Genomic DNA, 17312 nt, shown 5'->3' with positions numbered 1-17312 from the left:
TTAAACTGAACGGAGGCTCCTTAAGCTAGAAGAAAGCTTCGTACTTTGATGAGTGAATGGATAATACATAGGGCACTGTCGGCATGTATAATAGACATATCTTTGTATCAAATAGCCAAAAATCTGGTTCCTCTGTGGATCAAAAAAAATTTGTACAAATTAATTCAAGGCTCTGATTGAGCTTTCAATGCCACACACCTATAAATCAAATTATGCACAAGATGCCATTTGAGAACTGGGTGTTATGCTCATCCAATGGGAAGGTTATAGAGAGTTGCTTATAAGCAGATTCTGCCTGTTAAATGCAGATGAAATTCCCGTTTGATTGACAAGGTTTTTAAAAAATATATTTTTATGCCATTTTCTGTTTTGTTTCATGAACCTCTTCCTCTAAAACACATACACTTTCCAATGATATTTATGTCACTAAATCAGCATCATGTATACCACATATCATCCTCAATGTATCTAAATCTCAACATGGCCCCATTGGTGGATATATAATAAATAAGGGGGACCCACAAGACTCATGAGGGAGAATCATGTCCACCCCTTCCCCCAGTCTTCCAGCCTGACTGCCCGCAAACCACCACTCTGTGTGGGGAAAGACAATAGAGGTGGCATGGAAGGGGGGGGGAGCTGCTGCTCCCACTCTCCCCATTTCTGCTCTTGCGCCTTCCCTAGTGCGCCTGCAGTGCTGCTGCTTCTCCCTGTCTTGCTCAAGCCACTTTCCTCTTCCTGCTCAGTCTTCCTCAATGGGTCGATGGAAGTGCATTGTTTGAACAAGCACACACAATGCCTCTCAGTTTGCAGAGGGGGATTTAAACCCCTCTCCTTTTTAACTTTTAGGGTTTTTCCGCAAACCTAGGATTTTTCTGCAAACTTAGGATTTTTCCGCAAACCCCAAGTTTGCAGAAATATCTGCTTTCTCTCTACATGGCCCCAATGCACAAATGTAAGGATCCACAGCTGGGGCCATGTAGAGAGGACTACTGATCAAAGATCTTAAAATTGGAATACAGCTAGTTCAGTAGTTGGATAGGTAGTTGAAAGAATACTTTAATCTGGCTAACGGATCAGTTTTCTCTCTTTACTAGCTGTCCGGGAATTAGAAAGATCTGCCTTTCATTCTGATAATGTACTACTAAAAGAGGGGAAATGGCTTGACACATTTGACAATCGCTTGGGATTTCAGCTGTCCGATCTATTTCGGAGTAATAGTTTTTTTCAGAAGGCTTCCGACTTTCCCAGCCAGAGACTCTACCAATCTGCTGTGCCATTGAAACGCGGCAATGTTGTTCAGGCCCTTTTGTTAATGTTCGCTTTTGCCTGCGAGGAAGGCAGGCGGCAGCCAAATGAGAAAAGCAGCTGCTGGCTGGCCTGGCCTCTAATTTTGCCTCTGGAAATAGCCCTTAAAGCAGAGTTCCAGCTGGCACTGATTGATACGCTGCCCGACTGGCACTCGTTCTGTGCAGACACAAGTGACTGGGCAGTGAAACTCACAGGCTTAGGCTTTATAGCAAGACATTCAGTCACCGTAATTGTTTGTCTGTTCCCTGTAATTTACAGCAGGCAAAGCGGTGATAAAACACTGGCTGGTTGTACGCCAGCATGAGTGGTTTTATACAGTATATTTTTGTAAAACTTCAGCTCACTTACTTTACTTTGTTACTAACAATTTTTTTTAGCAGGGGAAAAAGATGAGTGTGCCAGAATTTTTCTTTGGTTATTGATCAGAGTTATGATGTTTAATAGCATATAAAGAAGGCAATCATAGTCTGAAAACAAGAATCTTGCACAATATCAGTGCTATGTGGGTTGCCAACTTCAGGTTGAGAAATTCCTGGTGGAGCCTGGTGGGGTTTACGGAGGAGAGAGACCTCAGAGATGTTTAATGCCATAGAATCCACCCTCCAAATCAATAATTTTCTCTGGTGGAACTGATCTCTGGAGATATTGTAATTAGAGATGGGCACGAACCAAAATACGAACCAAAATTAAGCACGAACCAGGCCGGTTCATGGTTTGCAAACCGCTGTTCATCAGATCCCATTCCTGATGAACCACCATGAAATTTAGGCTGGTTCTTTTGGTTAGTTTTTGGGTTCGTGACTGCAGACAGCCTGGTGCCAATCAGTCAGTTTCCCAGGCAACAGGATATGGACTTCCTGCAGACCTTCTGCTGACCCGGAAGTGACGTTCTGCTGGCTCAGAAGTGACCTTATGCTGACCCGATTTGTGACAATTTTCTGATCCAGATTTTCTGACCCGAATGTGACGTTTTCACGATCTGGTTTGTGAACCAGGGGCATGTTTGGGAAAGTTCGTGGTTCCTGGTTCATGAAATTTGACGAACCACGAACCGGATGGTTCATTTTTTTTCCGGTTCGTGCCCATCTCTAATTGTAATTCCAGGATATTTCCAGCCTCCACTGGGAGGTTTGCAGTCTTAGTGCTAGGAGGCTACATTGGAGAATGCTGTTAGTGCTCTGTTTGTTGGTCATTGTATGAAAATGATGCTGGACTAGAGATCCTGCTGGACTGATCCAGAGCAGGTAACCCCTTACATAAATATAGGCAACACAGTTAAAATGGAGACTCCAGGAGACTTGCTGTGATCTACCTGAGCAGAAGACAAAGAGGCAAAATAGCTAGTCTTCAAGAAAAGGTAGAATAGCAAGATTCAAGTCCACTGGTACCTTACATACCAACAGAACTTTCAGTGTATAAATGCGCGAGAGTCAAAGCTCCCTTCTTCAGATGCCTTTGGGTAGCTTCAACTCTCGAAAGCTTATACCCTGAGATTTTTGTTGGTCTCTAAGATGCCACTGGACTAAGGATCCCATTCCTCCAGTGGAGGTGGGGGATCCCTAGCTCCCACCCTTTGTCCCCTGCCACCACTCACCTGGCCGGCATGGAGGGAAAGGTGCAGGAACGGGCCTCCCAGGCATGCTCCCAGGGCTGCACGATGATGTCACTTCCGGGAATGATATCATCAAGCCACACTGAGAGTGCTTCAGTGCTTCGCAGCAGGCCAATTTGGGCCGCAAACATGATTGTTTGGGGCCAAAATCAGCCTGTTGAGAAGCACCCATACACCTTCACATGTGCACAATGACATCACTTCCCAGAAGTGACATCATCACATAGACTCAGGGGCACATGCGCACTTTGTGTACACGTGAAGAGCATGATGGAAGCAATGAAAAGGTAATGTCTGGGTACCCCCCCCCCTCAGAGAGTAAGGGGACCTGGTAACCGTACTGGACTCAAATCCTGCTGTTCTAGTGATGACCAACATGGCTACCTACTCAAAACTAAGAAAAGGTAGAAGACAGCTATAATTTCAGAAAGGTGGTAGGAAACAATTGGCTAGTTGTTTTCTTCTGTTAGTCTATGGAGTGCATTGCAGAACTGCATAAAACACAAAATTCATCACTATCGATTGGTGTCCTTTATTCCAACCAAGTCCCCTGGCTGTCCCCCTCCCCAGTTAATTAAAGGCCACAGGGCCTTGAACTGCATCTCACAAGCTTCAGTGCATGCTATATTAGAGGTGCATGTGTTTCCATGGGAATGACCTCACCTCTGCCTTTCTCAGTGTTAGGCCTTCTGTTTCTCGTCACCCTTCATTTCCCCAAATCAATTCTGGAGCTGGCTCCATCAAAGGCTGATTGGAGGAAGAAAGCATTTGCGTTCCTTAGCTCATTGCTTGTTATTAAGGGAGTAGGTTTGTTTCTTTTGGCAACTGGAGCGTGTACTAGACAGGGAAAAATCTGTCACATTTAGGGGGAAATTTTGTATAGACTAATTCTTGTCCTGATGTTCTCAGCATCTCAAGGGTATAGTTTTTAGGCGGGTCACTGTGTTGGAGTTAGTTGGATGACACATTAAAATTACACCCATTAAAATGTGCCACAGCTAGGAAATTGGGATCATTATATAGTGTATTCAAATGAGGGCATCTGCTAAGAGAAGCCACACCTCAACACAAGGATGGCCACAGGCAGAGACAACTTTGAAAGGGGAAGAGACAGATTCATGGAGGATAGGTCTACCAGTGGCTATTAGCCTTGGTGACAAAAGAGAACCTCCATTTTCAGAGGCAGTAAACTTCTGAATACCAGTGCCAGGGGGTAACATCAGGGGAAGGCCTCCATCTCTATGCCCTCCTATTGGCACTCTAGCATAACTGATTGACCACTGTGCAAAATATAGGATTGCCAGGTCCCCTTACCCTCCTGGTGAGGGGACCAGGTGCTTTCCTCTTCAGTGCTCCCATGATGCCCCTGCTCCAGTGTGATGATGTCACTTCTGGGATGTGATGTCATTGTGCAGGTGCAGGGGCACAGGCACACTTTGAAGGGGGTCAATTTCAGCCCCAAACGATCCACCATGAAGCATGAGAGTGCTGTTATGGTGGTGTGATGATACCGTTCCCAGGAAGTGACATCATCACACCACCCCAGGAATGCACCTGGGAGGCCCATTCCCAAACCTTTCCCCCTCACTGGCCAGGTAAGTGGTGGCAAGGGGGGAAGGTGAAAAGGGGGATTCCCTGCCCTCAGCAGGGAAATGGGATCCCTAGTGAAATAAGATGATGAACTAGATGGACCACTCGTCTGACACACCAGGGCTCTTCTTATGTTGTTAACATTTGTAGACAGCAATGAGAAACTTGATGGGCAATTTTACTAAAGGAGGGCGGTGTGGCCTGAGTGAGTCGACAATACTCCTAGGGTTGCCAGCTCTGGGTTGGGAAATTTCTGGAGATTTGGGGATGGAGTCTGGAAAGGGCAGTTTGGGGAGGGGGAGGACCTTAAAGGATATAATGTCATAGACTCCACCCTCCGATTTTTCCAGGGGAAATTATCTGTCTTGTTTGGAGATCAGTTATAATTCCAGGGCCCACCTGGATGTTGGCACTCCTAAATATTACTGTTAAATAGCAACTTGGGCCGTTTCCACGTGCCTTACCTGCCTGCAGAACATTGTGCGAAAGAACTGGAAGACAGCGTCTTCTCGCGTGCAATCGCACCAGGAAGACGCTCTTATCTGGGAGTTTTGAACGATTTCGCGCAAAACTCCTGGATAACAGCATCTTCCTGGTGCGGTTTTGCATGAGAAGACGCTGTCTTCCGGGTCTTTTGCGCGATGTTCTGCAGGCAGGTAAGACGTGTGGAAACGGCCCTAGTGTACCTCAAGAGTTTCATGATCTTCAGTGCAATGATCTTATTGTTAATGCGGAAACTAGCACTGCGGTCTGAAGTAGGTTTATCCTTTCGTAAGCCCAGCTAACTTCAATGGATTTAGAAGGGTGCAACTCTGTCTACATGCTCAAGTGAAGAGAGGCACCATGTTAGCCAGGAAGATGTATTCTAAAAAGACAAATCAGAAAGCTTTGTCAATTTCCTTCTCTGTAGAGCTGGCCAGGGCTTTTTTTCTGGGAAAAGAGGTGGCGGAACCCAGTGTGTTGCCCTCGGAGAAAATGGTCACATGGCTGGTGGCCCCGCCCCCTGATCTCCAGACAGAGGGGAGTTTAGATTGCCCTCCATGCCTCATGGCACATAGGGCAATCTCAGCTCCCCTCTGTCTGGAGATCCGGGGGCGGGGCCACCAGCCATGTGACCATTTTCAAGAAGTTCCGGAACTCCATTCCACCGCGTTCCAGCTGAAAAAAAGCCCTGGAGCTGGCAGAGAAGATTGCTGCTCGGGGGGGGGGGGTGTTTATTTCCTCTCTGCCTCTAAGGCTCTGTCAGTTTCACCTCCCCTTCTGGGAGCTGAGGAGGAAATAAACTGCCTGAGCAGCAACTTCTCTGCTGGCTCTGTAGAGAGGGAAATTGACAAAGCCTTCCGATCTCTTTTTAGACCACATCTTCCCGGCTAGCATTTTGCCTCTCTTTACCTGAGCTTCTGTGTGTACATCATCTCATTTAGAGCGACTCTCAGGCTACCATGAACCGGTGCAGTAGCTGCAGTTGTCACAGCAGCTGTTGTTTTCTGAGCAAAAGTGTGTACTGTGCACTGAGTACATAGCAGCTATTGTGCTTTGAAACATCTTCCCTGAGATTACAAAGAAAGCCCTGTATACTTTTCGTGTTCAGGATAAGGTGTTATAAGGTCAACCGTCATAAGTGGGCATTTGCTTGTTCTTAAGATTTGTCCATACTTGTCTTGTTAGATTGACAGTGTTTTAATTGTGTTCACTAGAGTTATTAGATATTTCGGTAATGTTGCTACCCCCTTTAGGTCCCAGGGCATTGGGAGAAAGGGAGGGGTACAAACAGTTGCAAGAATAAAAGAAAATAAAACCTCTCTTTATGGTGACCTGCATTTTTGCTGCTTTTAATCCAGTGTCCCTTGTGAAGAATGCATAAGATGTTAAAGGGCGATACAGTCTCCCAGCATCCCAGAGGTGCGTAGCATACCAAGAACTGCATCCAACCATGTACCCTCAGGTCTTTATATATATATTTGTCCCTGTGCTTCATGTCTCTGTATTTTCCTGCAAGAAACGACAGCACGAGTGCAACAAAGTAGTGTCTTCGGAACACAAGTCATGTCCCGAAAGGAACATGGCAACGTGAGCTTCCCTGAGTCCCCTAAGAAAGGAAACTCTTATTCAGTGGCAAAGATGCAAACACTGTAAGGGAATAATTGTACTGGAAAGGGATGAAATGGCTGTTGGATGGAGAAAAAACAGTCTCTCAATAGATCTGGTGTTCTCGTTGAACATTTTATGATGTTTTCCTGTTGCTTAAGATGGAGTTTTTGCCCTTTTGGCTTCTTCCTGTGCAGTCATTACACAAGTATGTGGCCTGTTTGGGTGATGGATCCCTTTCCTAAAGATTGTCTTTCCTCTAAATGTCAATGAAAAGGTTCATAAACACCCCACAACATTCACGGAAACCATGAAGATGATCACATCTAGGCCTCCAAAGATCACTTTGATGGTAAACAAAGAAAAGACCAAGCACTCTATAGACACAGGTGATATCTGCCCCATCTTTTATTTTGCTGCTAGTACATAACGGATATAAAAGCTTTGTGAACTTAAGGATGCACTTGCAGTGACTGTATTACACAATAACCAGGACACCCATCATGTTTTGTATGCTTCTTAGGAAGGATGACCACAATTTATGTTGTGTTTTAGCATCTGTCCCAATATGCATTTAAATCCAGTGGTGGCACTTTAGAGACCAAAAAGATTTTTAGGGTATAAGCTTTCGAGAGTCAAAACTCCCTTCTTCATTTACTAAGTATCTGAAGAAGGGAACTTTGACTCTCGAAGGTTTATACCCTGAAAAATTTTGTTTTGATCTCTAAAGTGGTCTCAAATCCCACTCTTCTACCGCAGACCAACAGTGCTACCAACCTGTTCTGTTTGTTTGCCAGGGATTTTGTGGGGTTTTGAACAGAAGGCATCTTTTATGGGAGGGAGGTATCTGGGAGCGTTATTTTATTTTGGTTTTAACTTGGAATGTTTTTAATTATGACCAGGGCTCATTTTGAGGGGGAATGCACAGGAATGCAGTTCTGGCAGTTCCCCAAAGAGGTCACATGTCAGGTGGCCCTGCCCACCTGACTCTTGGCCATTTGGGGCCCATGTTGGCCTGGATTGGGGCCAAAACAGCCCGGATCGGGCCTCTGACAGGTGGTGGATCACTTTCCTGCTCATCAATGTCCTGATCCTGACCATTTTGGGCCCCTTTTCAGCCATTTTCAGCCCCTTTTTGCCATTTTGGGCCTAATATCAGCCCTGAATGGCCAAGATTGGGTCTAAAACAGCCAGAATAGGTGATGTCAGGGGGTGTGGCATATGCAAATCAGTTATACTAATGACACTTCTGGTGATGGCAAGAGGCATGGCATATGCTAATGAGGTATGCTAATTAGTTATACTAATGAGTTCCTCCAGCTCTTTTTCTATGATATGACCCCTGATTATGACTGTATGCCACATTGAGCCAAGAGGAAAGATGGAGTAAAACTCTTTTAATAAATAAATAAAACTAGACCTTGTGAGTACCTAGTGAAGTAGATGGGTAGACAAGTAATTATTCTCTCAAAGTGTTAATTGGACTCTGGAATTCACTGATGTGGGATGTGGTGATGGCTACTAGTTTAGTTAGCTGTGAATAGGGAACAGAGAATTTCATGGAGGAGAAGTCTATCAAGAACTATCAACCATGCTGATTAAAATGGAGAGTCCGTGTTCAGAGGTATATAGCAACTGTCCCTACAAAGTCATCTCTCGGAGTTACTGCTTTTCCAGCCTACTACCTGATCTTTTTAACTGGCAATGCTGGGAATCAAACCTGGAACCTTCTGCATGCAAGCTGATGTTCTGCCACCGAGCAACAAACTCCTTCCTTAAATCTTGTTGTTATCGTACTTAAAGCACCTGGCACATTCATGGCAGTCCCAAATTAATAATTAGCTACCATTGTTTGAGCTCTTAGTCTCCATTAAAAAAAAAAAAACAATGTATTGCCGTTGTATTACGTCAACAAAATATTTTCCATAAGTAATTCTGCTTTTTGTCCTTTTTTAACACTGAAGTGCACCATTTATGCATTGGAGGAACTGCTACAAGAACGTCCTGCTCTGCAGCCTCAAGCTAAATTCTCCCATCCACGATTACTTGTGTTACTTGGTGACAGGGCGCCTGTATGCTAATGAGATGCCTAAAACTATTTTAATAACAGAGGTGATTTGTGATTTCCCGCTGGGTTTTTTTCTGTTTGGCCCTTTTAAAAAATGGCTTTCAACTGGTCCCTAAACTCCAAATTTGGAGGTTTTTAAGCAGAGGCTGGATGGCCATCTGATAGCAATGCTGATTCTGTGAACATAGGCAGATTACGAGAGGGAGGGCAGGAAGAGCTACATCAGTGCTTAGTTCTCGTGGCCCCTTCTTACATGGCCGGGGTAAGTATGATCACCATCTTGGGGTCAGGTATAGAGATGGGCACGAACCGGAAAAAAACCAAATTGTGCGGTTCGTGGTTCGAGCCATGAACTTCCACGAACCTGCCCTGGTTCATAAATGGGTTCGTTTGGTTCTTCAAATTGTCACTTCCGGGTCAGAAAATCGTCACTTCCAGGCCAGCAGAAGGTCACTTCTGGGCCAGCAGAAGGCCACTTCCAGGTCAGCAGAAGGTCTGCAGAAAGTCCATCCCCTGTTGCCTAGGAAACTGATTGACCGGCGCCAGGCTGTCTCCAGTGACGAACTGAAAAACAAACCAAATGAACCAGCCTAAAGTTCGCGACAGTTTGTCAGAAGTGGGCTCTGACAAACCGCCAGGTCACGAACCACGAACCGGCCTGGTTCATGATGAATTTTTGTTCGTATTTCGGTTCATGCCCATCTCTAGTCAGGTAGCAATTTTCCCCAGGCTAGTCTGGCTAGGAATCCAGATGGGGCTTTGCTATCTTCTGGGCATGGAGCAGGAGTCACTGGGTGTGTGTGTGGGGGGGTAAGGGGAGTTAGTTGTGAATTTCCTGCATTGTGCAGGAGGTTGGACTAGATGACCCTGGAGATCCCTTCGAACCCAATGATTCTGTGACTGCATGGATCATTTCCCCCAGAGAAAATGGCAGCTTTGGAGGGTGGATTCTTTGGTATCACATCTCTGTCGATCCCCCTTCCCTCCTCAAGTTCTGCCCTCCCCAGGCTGCACCCCCAAATCTTCAGAAATCTTCCAAGACAGATTTGGCAACCCTACCAAAGCAGGAGGCAAGGCCTTAAGGTTTTGTGAAAATATTTTAATCAAAAAGGGCAAGCCCAGTTGCTAAAGTTTGTGACCTGCTGATATAACCTGTGTCCTGCATCTCATCAGATTATTTGTTAAAATAAAGGAAAATAAAATTTGGTAGGATCTCTGAAATACAGATGGACATTTATCATATTCTTAATTAACTCACTTCTTTGACCAGTTTTCCACTGTTGTGTAGGAAGTGTGAAATTAACTATTGATTTAGGGAAACGACATAATAGGTTTCTTCCTGTGGGTGTATGCTTGGAAAGAGAAGAACAGAGAGAAGTCATGGTACAGAATGAGATCCTATTGAAAGATAAAAATAACATAATTGTGTAAGAACTCACAGAATTGTTGTGGTGATAAAATGGAGAGGAGAATGATATAAGCAGCTTTGGATCTCCGTTGGAGAGGAAGTTGATGTATAAAATAAATAAATACACTATATTATTGGATCAAAGCAAAGTCTGTCTAGTCCAGTGTCATCTTCCAAACAGTGGCCAGCCAGGTACCTCAGGAGACTCAAAAGATTTGGATGAAGATGATGATGGTCCTTTTTGTTTGCCTCCTGCACTTGGTTCTTGAAGGTAGAATGGTCCTGACCATGGAAGTTCCATTCAGTGGTTGTAGTACTGCACAGTGCTCAACTGTACTGTGTTGGCAACAGAAATAACACTATTGCACAAATAAGGGGTTGGCATTCTTGTATTAGGATCTAAAGGAACCATGGCTGCTGGATGGGTCATTGAGATCTTACACAAAAACTTGATGCTGTAAAAACAACACAAATACAGAAAAGGTGAAATAGAAAAGAGCAAGGTTCCGGTAGTGCCTATAAGACTAATAAAATTTGTGGTAGGGTATGAGCTTTTATGAGGCACAGCTCACTTCTTCAGATACAGCTAGAAGAAGTAAGCTGTGACTCACGAAAGCTCCTACCCTACCACAAATTTTGTTAGTCTTACAGGTGCTACTGGACTCTTGCTCTTTTCTATTGCTAAAGACAAACACAGCTACTTTTCTTGATATATCTCCATAAGGAAAAAGGGTGAGGTAGATGGTGGAGGATTAGTGGATGAGAGGTATCTTAGTCAACCCCCATGGAATTTAGGTTGCATCCAGAAGTTTTGTCCGTCTGTCAGTGGAAGGAACCGATGGCTGTAGATCTTCCTCATCTTCCTTTCTCCTCAGCAGGAAGTGGAGAGTGCCCTCAAATCATATCTGACTTATGGCAACTCCTGGTGGGGTTTTCATGGCAAGAGAGATGGTTTACCATTGCCTGCCTCTTTCCTCAGCAGAGGGGTTTATAAAATTATGCATGGAGTAGAGAGAGTAGACACAACTTTTTCTCCCTTTCCCAGAAGGCTAGAACTCAATTGCATCAATTGAAGCTGATAGACAGGAGATTCAGGACAGACAAAAGGGAACAGTTATTTACAGTGTTTGATTAAGGTGTGGAATTTGCTGCCAGAGAATGTATCGACAGCCACAGGCATGGTGATGGAGAGCACCGACAAGTCATAGCTGACTTATGGCCGGCATAGGAAGCTTTAAAAGGGGATTAGACAGATTCTTGGAGGATAGGTCTATCAGTGGCTGTTAGCCACAGTGACTAAATGGAAACTCTGCATTCGGACATGGTAAACGTCTGATTCTCGAGGCCAGGAGGCAACTTCAGAGGAAGGTCTCAGACTCTCCATGCCGAGTTCTTGGCCCTCCATAGTGACTAGTTGGCCAGTGTGTGCGACAGGATGGTGGACTAGATGGACAGCTGGTCTGACCCAGCAGTGCTCCTCCTCCTCCTCCTCCTCCTCCTCCTCCTCTTCTTCTTCTTCTTCCTCCTCCTCCTCCTTCTTCCTCTTCTTCTTCCTCCTCCTTCCTTTTCTTCTTCTTTTTCTTCTTCTTCCTTCTCCTCCTTCCTCCTCCTCCTCTTTCTTCTTTCTTCTTCTTCTTCATCTTCTTCTTCCTCCTCCTCCTTCTTATTATTATTAAAGTGTTTCGTGGCACCAGGAATCAGTTTTTCTTTGGTGGGATGGATCAGCTGTGGGGAGGAGCACATGAGAAAGACCCAAGATCCTTTTGCCCAGAGATTGCTGGATGCAACCTTCTGTCTTCTAGCAAAATCAACATTAACTTAAAAGTATTTAACTTTGCCTTTATTATGCCCACAGGCTGTTCTTGAGAAATACAACAATCACATAGAGAACAGAAGCTTGGCATTAAATGAGATCTTAATACTAGATACGTAAACAAACAATCTTTTTCATTCTGTTTTCAGATGTGCTGTGCCCTAGGGTCCGTGTGGAAGGAGACAGATTCAAAGAGACCAAAGGAGAATCTATTCCAGGTAATGAAATATCATGTACAACCAGTTGTTTCAAAGCTTTTGGTGGGGGGGGGGGCTTGAAATAAAAGTCGAGCTTCTATCCAGTTGGAAAGTGCTACTGGATGCAAGCCAGTATAGCACACCACAGGAAAGGAAGGGAAGATTGTTTTTATTCATTTATCTGACAAGGATGAGTTTATGATCTGGTGTCCAGGTGATGCTTTTTCTTGCCGTGTCACTCTAAGAAACTGGACTGGATTTACCATTGTTGGCTTTCCCCGTAATTCCTCCTGTTGCGGAATTTCCAAGTTTCTTTGAATTTTGTTTGGCGTGCCAACTGACCAGAACCATCACTGCTCCTTGAGGAAGTCCACTAGATTTACCAGAACTGAATTTATGTAGCTGTCTTATGCTGAGTCCAATAGTTAGTCCACCTAGGTCAGTACAAGATTCAAGTCCAGTAGTAAACAGAGTAGTTTAAGCTGCCAGTAGAGTTCTATCTAATACATAAGCATAGTGAAATATGGAAAAGGCAGGAATAAGAATTGGCTTTGGGTGGCTTCTCATGTCACTTATAGATGTGCATAGCACAGTTAGAATGGCCAGGGAACAGATTCAGGGTGTCCAGAAATTTCTCTTTGCCTTACCTAAAAGTTTGACAAAAATCTAAAGTTGGGTTCCGTAGTTGGGTGCCTCACATTCATACATTTCTACAGTTGTAAGTAAACAATTTAAACTAATGTAAAATTCCGAGAGGAATCTGTTGAACTATTTAAGCAAGTTAAATTGGAAAGACCTTTGGAAAATGTTGCAGGAAATAAAATAAAATTTGTCCTTCATAATTGTGAAATCTCAGTGAAATTACTAGGGTGTATGTGTTATGCATGCCCCCACGTTGGCCCTGATATAATTTTTAAAAGGGGAAGAAGCATAGTTCAGAGTTAGAGCACTGGCTCGGCTTGGCTTTCAGAAAATCGCAGGCTCAATCTTTGGCATCTCTAAGATCTCAGGACACCAGTGTTAGGACAGATATTTCTCTTCCTGAAACTTTGGAGAGCTGTAACAGTCACGGTTTCACTAAACAATACATTTCAGCTGAAGGGAATTGCTTCTTTTTTAAAAGAGAGAGAGAGAGAGAGCTCAGACAAGCTCAGAATCGCACCCCAAGGGGAGGGAGCATTCCTGCCTTCCTCCCATACAATTTTCATAGAATCATAGGGTCGGAAGGGACCTCTAGGGCCATCTAGTCCAACCCCCTGCACAGTGCAGGAAATTCACAAATACCCCCCCCCCACCACACACAGTAACCCCTACTCCATGCCCAGAAGATGGAAAAACACTGTCAGCTTCCCTAACTAAACTGGCCTTGGGAAAATTGCTACCTGACCCTTACCCTGGGCATGTAAGAAGGGGCCATGAGAACTAAGCACTGATGTAGCCCTTCCTGCCCTCCCTCTCAGGATCTGCCTAAGTTCACAGAATCAGCATTGCTATCAGATGGCCATGCAGCCTCTGCTTAAAAACCTCCAAAGAAGGAGAGCCCACCCCTCCTGAGGAAGCCTGTTCCACTGAGGGACTGCTCTAACTGTTAGGAAGTTTTTCCTAATGTTTAGCTGAAAACTCTTTTGATTTAAGTTCAGCCCATTGGTTCTGGTCCAACCTTCTGGGGCAGCAGAAAACGGTTCTGCGTCTCTACTAAAACAGCACATGTGGGGGAGGGTTATTTTTCTGACATCGGTACTCCACCTCCACAGATTCCCCATGTGGAGCTGCAAAATCAGTGAAATAACTCCCCTCATTTGCCGTTTTCATGCAAGAGAACAGCATTAGGGGGAGGACAGGAGTCTTTCCTTCCCCTGAGGTGCCCTTTTGAGTTCGTTTGAGTTCTCCTTTTTTTAAAAAGAAGCAGTTCCCCATACCTGACATGTGACTTCAGGGAACACATTGAAACCAGCACATGCCCATGCGGAAAACGGATCATCTAGCAAGACCAATAAGTGACAGCAGCATTGAGCCAGATGGCCCAGGGGTGTGGCTTGGTAGAATGCAGCTTCATATGTTCCAAAATTCAAGCAATTTGTTTTCCCCTGAGGCAAAACATTCAAGAACAGTCTTTTCAGGGGGTGATTTCTCACATCCTTAATCATAGCAGGTTCCTGAAATCATTCAGCTTATTTCAAACCACATCAGACCTTGGTTTGTGCTGACCGAGGCATAGAACCCAAACAAGGGTTCGGACTTACAAATATTCGATACAAAACCATAATTTAGAGGTACTTTGCTTTTCTGTCCTCTTTGTATTCAACTGTGTAGGTTCACACCTATTCTTGGAGGTGGTATAATAGACCAACACAACTATGCTTTGTCATTTTTAGTCATTGTAACAGATTGTAGTCAGCAGAAACCAGGGTTGGACAATACACTTTGAACTGTGGCTTTGGATTTGAGTTTGCCAGCTAATCACAAACCATGATTTTATTGATTCAAACATCACCCCAAACCATAATCCTTGCCTTAACCATGGTTTTGGCATGATGTCTGAAGTAAGTTGAAGATTTGAAGAGGATGTAAAGACCGCAAGTCACTGTGACTGAATAACAACAACAGCATTTGATTTATATACCGCCCTTCAGGACAGCTTATTATCCCCACAACAATCACCCTTTTCAGTGAATGGGGCTCAGAGAGTTCTGAGAGAGCTGTGACTGACCCAAGGTCACCCAGCTGGCTTCAAGAGGAGGAATGGGGAATCAAACCCAGTTCTCCAGATTAGAGTCCTGCCACTCTTAACCACTACATCAAACTGGAATAGGTTTCTAAGTCTGGGCAGAGTTGGAGGTTGAAACTGGAGAAGATTTAGGGGGAAACTGCCAGACAACCAATGGGAGTTTGGCGTGGGCTCATGGGGGCACAGCATCATGTGCACCATGATGTCACTTTTGGGAAAACCTGGAAGTGATGTTGGGTAGCTCTAGGAATTTCGAGAAACTCTTATGCTACATTTTCCTGTAGAAGGGATGTAATGGTGCATATGAAACCAGTGCTTAAAAAAAAGATTCTCTCACTGCCACTCAGAGCAGTAGTGAGCAACAAGGGATGTTGGTGGGAGGCATAGCTGCCCTGCTTGCTTATATTGTTGAACAGGGTATACCTTATACAAACAGTTTAGTGCACTGACATAGATTCCTTTCTTCTCAAGTGGGGGGTGATACATAAAAAGGCACAAGGGGGACAGATGCATTCCTGGAGTACGATCGTCATGGACATTTACAGTGCAATCTTAAGTAGAGTTACTCCTGTCTAAGCCCACTGAAATCAACAGGCTTAAACTGGAGTAACTCTGTTTAGGATTGCACTTTTAGTGTGACCACCACAGTCTGCACCATCATGTCTTGAGTTGCTCTTGAAGAAAGTACATTTTTTTTTCTCTTGAAAGCTGAGCAAGGATCATAGACTTCAGAAATAGAAATAATTTTTTTATTATTATTTTAGATTTTATTAAAAGAAGAATAGAGAGCGGACAGTATTGTAGTAACCTTAAATGTGGTAAACCATGCACAGTTTTACATTATTAAATATGATAAACAACAAGAGAGTAATGAACAGTGCATAGAGTAATACAGGCAAAATGAGGGTCGGTTACATAAGAATAAAGATCAAAAGAAATAATATATAGCTATGCACTATTTCTTTTCTTATGGCTTATATGTTCTCAATAGGGATGTGCGTTTCGGCATTCAGAATGCCGAAAGAATGCCGAAACAAAAGTGTTTCGGCTTCTTTCGGGGAATGCCGAAACGTTTCGGGGAATGCCAAAACGTTTCGGGTAGCCGAAAGAAAAAAGCGGAAACGTTTCGGGATTCTTTCGGCTTTCTTTCGGCTTTTCAATGGGAAAATGCCTCCGTCTTCCCGGACGTCTGGGGGAGGCATTTTCCCACCGAATAAGCCCAAAATTGGTGGGGACCTTCCTCTAACTCTTCTCTAACAACCACCCAAGGTTCAGACAGATTGGACTTTGGGGGCCATGTTATGGCCCCCCAAACAGGTCCCCCCATCCTCCCATAAGAAAGCGAAGGAGCAACATATTGTTAGCATGCTGCTACTCATCTTCTTCATTATTTCCTATGGGGAAAAAATGAAGAAGCAGGCTTCCTTTGCCAGGGGTGGCATTTTGAATGCAAAATGCCCCCTCACCCTCAGGGGCCCTTCGCCCACCCCTCCTCCCACCCCCCACCAAGGCTCAGCCTGCTCCCACTTGGGGGGGCCATTTCATGGCCTCCCCAAGTAGGTGCTCTAATCTCTACCACTGACAGCTGGGGGAGGCTTGTGTTGCCAGGGGTGGCATTTTGCATGCAAAATGCCCCCCAGCCCTCAGGGGCCCTTCTCCCACCCTTCCCCCCACCCCCCACCCAGACTCAGACTGCTCCCACTTGGGGGGGCATTTCATGGCCTCCCCAAGTAGGTCCTCTCAGCCCCTAAAGTCCACCCCTTACAGCCCCACACAAACCCAATTCCCCCCCAGCTGCCACACACAGACCCAAATCCCCACATTAGCCCCTCACAGACCCAAATCCACCCCCATCTGCCCCACACCCATAACCCCAGGAACAGGCTGGCAAAGGCCAGCCCTCTCCCTTTGTTCCCTATGCTGGGAACTTCTAAACTCTCTTTCCCTGGGCAATTCTGCACAGCCCAGGGGTGCCACAATGGTGGGCACACTTCTGAGTGCCAGCTGGTCCCTGTGAAAGAGCACCTGAACCACAGACACCCTCCCTCAAATTCCCCCACCACCTACAGAGATGGCTGGCCAGCCAGCCCCATTGTTCCCTATGATGGGAACCAACTGCACAACAAAGAATAAAACAAGAACAACACAAAATAAAGTTTTAAATTTTTTTTTATCCCTTCCAAAGTACAAGTAGGCAAAGCATTATGACACATTACACCAGCAGTCCCCCACACAGAAAAATAACACAACTCACTTAATATCAGAGAATCACAAAACACGATTCCTGTCAAAAACACTTTATTTCTTGAACAGCTTTAGGTTACACAGCAGGGGGGAACACCAAAGGGCATGGCAGCACTATCTTACACAAAAATAACACAACTCACTTAACATCAGAGAATCACAAAAGCACAATTCCTTTCAAAAACACTTTATTTCTTGAACAGCTTTAGGTTACACAGTAGGAGGGCACAACAGGGCATGATAGCAATGTACT

At 44.8% G+C, this 17312-nt stretch overlaps 1 protein-coding gene across 1 annotated transcript in view; it reads left to right on the top strand.

Annotated features, from left to right (window-relative positions):
• COL22A1 (collagen type XXII alpha 1 chain) overlaps positions 1-17312 on the top strand; it is a 264138-nt gene that overhangs the window by 67601 nt on the left and 179225 nt on the right. The window contains exon 4 of the mRNA XM_054984332.1: positions 12040-12108. Coding sequence (XP_054840307.1) covers positions 12040-12108 — 69 coding nt within the window. The remainder of the gene's footprint in view (positions 1-12039; positions 12109-17312) is intronic.

The sequence above is a fragment of the Eublepharis macularius genome, chromosome 7 (assembly GCF_028583425.1).
Source record: "Eublepharis macularius isolate TG4126 chromosome 7, MPM_Emac_v1.0, whole genome shotgun sequence".
In the NCBI taxonomy this organism is placed as follows: Eukaryota; Metazoa; Chordata; class Lepidosauria; order Squamata; family Eublepharidae; genus Eublepharis; species Eublepharis macularius.
This window is presented reverse-complemented; position numbering and strand designations above follow the sequence as displayed.